The sequence below is a fragment of the Apaloderma vittatum genome, unplaced genomic scaffold (assembly GCF_000703405.1).
Source record: "Apaloderma vittatum isolate BGI_N311 unplaced genomic scaffold, ASM70340v1 scaffold35671, whole genome shotgun sequence".
Lineage (NCBI taxonomy): Eukaryota > Metazoa > Chordata > Aves > Trogoniformes > Trogonidae > Apaloderma > Apaloderma vittatum.
In genome coordinates this window covers 7,085-8,787 of record NW_009701410.1, presented here as the reverse complement: position 1 = coordinate 8,787, position 1,703 = coordinate 7,085, and the positions used below count along the sequence as shown (strand labels likewise).

At 39.5% G+C, this 1,703-nt stretch overlaps 1 protein-coding gene across 1 annotated transcript in view; it reads left to right on the top strand.

Moving 5' to 3' along the window:
- Positions 1 to 1,638: 1,638 nt before the first annotated feature.
- The window catches only part of LOC104281222 (transcription factor AP-2-beta-like), a gene marked incomplete at its 3' end in the record, with an annotated part of 6,864 nt that continues 6,799 nt past the window's right edge, over positions 1,639 to 1,703 (top strand). Inside the window, exon 1 of the mRNA XM_009879133.1 lies at positions 1,639 to 1,665. Coding sequence (XP_009877435.1) covers positions 1,639 to 1,665 — 27 coding nt within the window. The remainder of the gene's footprint in view (positions 1,666 to 1,703) is intronic.

Here is a 1,703-nt window from a genome sequence, read left to right as displayed (position 1 = left end):
ACAGCGAGGTCGGGGAATGTCGAGGATTTGGGGTTATTCTTTTCCATCCTCCTTTGGAAGGGGATTTTTAAGCCGCTCTGCCTTTTACTCGTGTTTCTGGATTGCCGTGGAAGAGAAGCCGAGTTGGGGGATTTGGCTGCGGGGAGGGTCTTCCCTAACTGGGTGTGCGCTCCGAGACAATTTTAAACTCGTAGCATTAAAACAAACAAACAAAAAAAGTTGTTTTTTTTTTTAAGAGCTGAAGCCGTCTAGATTTATCTTTTTTAAAAAAAAAAGTGTTTCTCTTCTTTCTGATTTATAATTAACAACACGATGGTAGGTGCGTCTCAGCCACTTAAAACTGAATCTTAAAACAAAAGTGTGTGTGTGTGTGTGTGTGTGTGCACGAAGAGGGGGGGGTCTCTGGGAAGTGTGACTCTATTTAGGAAGGAACGTAAGTTGAACTTTAACAGAAATGGCAGACAGTCCAGTTGAACGGGTTCCTGCAACATCAAAAAGGTTTTATATCGCCCGTGGCTTTGCCTCAAAACTATGAATTTACCATCCTTTAAAATTCACTGCATACATTTTATATTTGGGTGAAAATCGGAGATATATGTACATATATATTTAATTTTTTTCATGTCGGGCGGGAGGAACAGGATTCAGAAAAAAATTTTTTTAAAAAGTGGAGCCCAACTTAACGCAGATTCAAGTATTTATTAGCTTATTGTTAACAAATACGATCTGTAGCACGCACCAGAAGGGCTGAATCTCCGCTGTAAATTGACATAGTGACTGCACACTTCTATTTCTAAAAAAAAAAAAGAAAAAATAGAAAACCAATTTTCTTCATCATTTATTAAAAAAACCCAAACAAACAAACACAAACTGCAAGAACAAAAGCACCAAAGGCGATCAATTCCTTGTATTAGGAATGTATAATTAAATGTAAAAGAAAAAGAAATACTTTTCTTTTTTCTTCTTCGCCTCTAGCATTGCTTCATCTCACTTCCTTGCTCCAGCTCGGCAGTGTCTACTTTCCTCATCTTCCTCCCCTCGAGTTAATTGAAGTTATGCCTCTTCCTTGCTAAACTTTTTCCCCCCTCTCTCTCTCTCTCTCCCCAAACTCTGCCTCTGCCAGCCCCCCTCGTCTGATTACATCTAGTAATTCTCCACTGAATGAACGTCATTTACAATAGTAGGGGAGCTCTCGAGCTGGCTGCCAGCTTCACGCTCCATTTGGTCCTGCATTCTCCCTTTAAAGTAGTCGTGTAATATTAATAGTCATGAATATCAATTATTATGAGGCGGTGTAGAGAAGGAAAGGGAGGAAGGGGTAGCGGAGCAGTCTGAGCCTAGCCTTGGGTTGAAGAGGATTGTATTTGGGAGCTCAAAGGAAAAAAAAAAAAAAGAGGAGAAAAAAAAAAAAGAAACCCGGAGAGGGAGGGGTAAATCATATATGTAGATAAAGGTTTCCAGGCTCGGTTTTGGGGGCATTTTTTTTTTTTTTGATGGATAGACTTCGAAGTATCTCAAGCTGTTCTACTGTGTCCAACACGTCCCTTTGCAGATCTCCTTGATATTTTTTCCCTCCAATCATTAGTATTACCACCATTATTTTATTTTTAGCTATTACAAGACTTTTTTTATTTCCAGATGTTAGTCCACACCTATTCCGCCATGGTGAGTTTGGATCCATGTTGTACTAGAATTGCATGTTC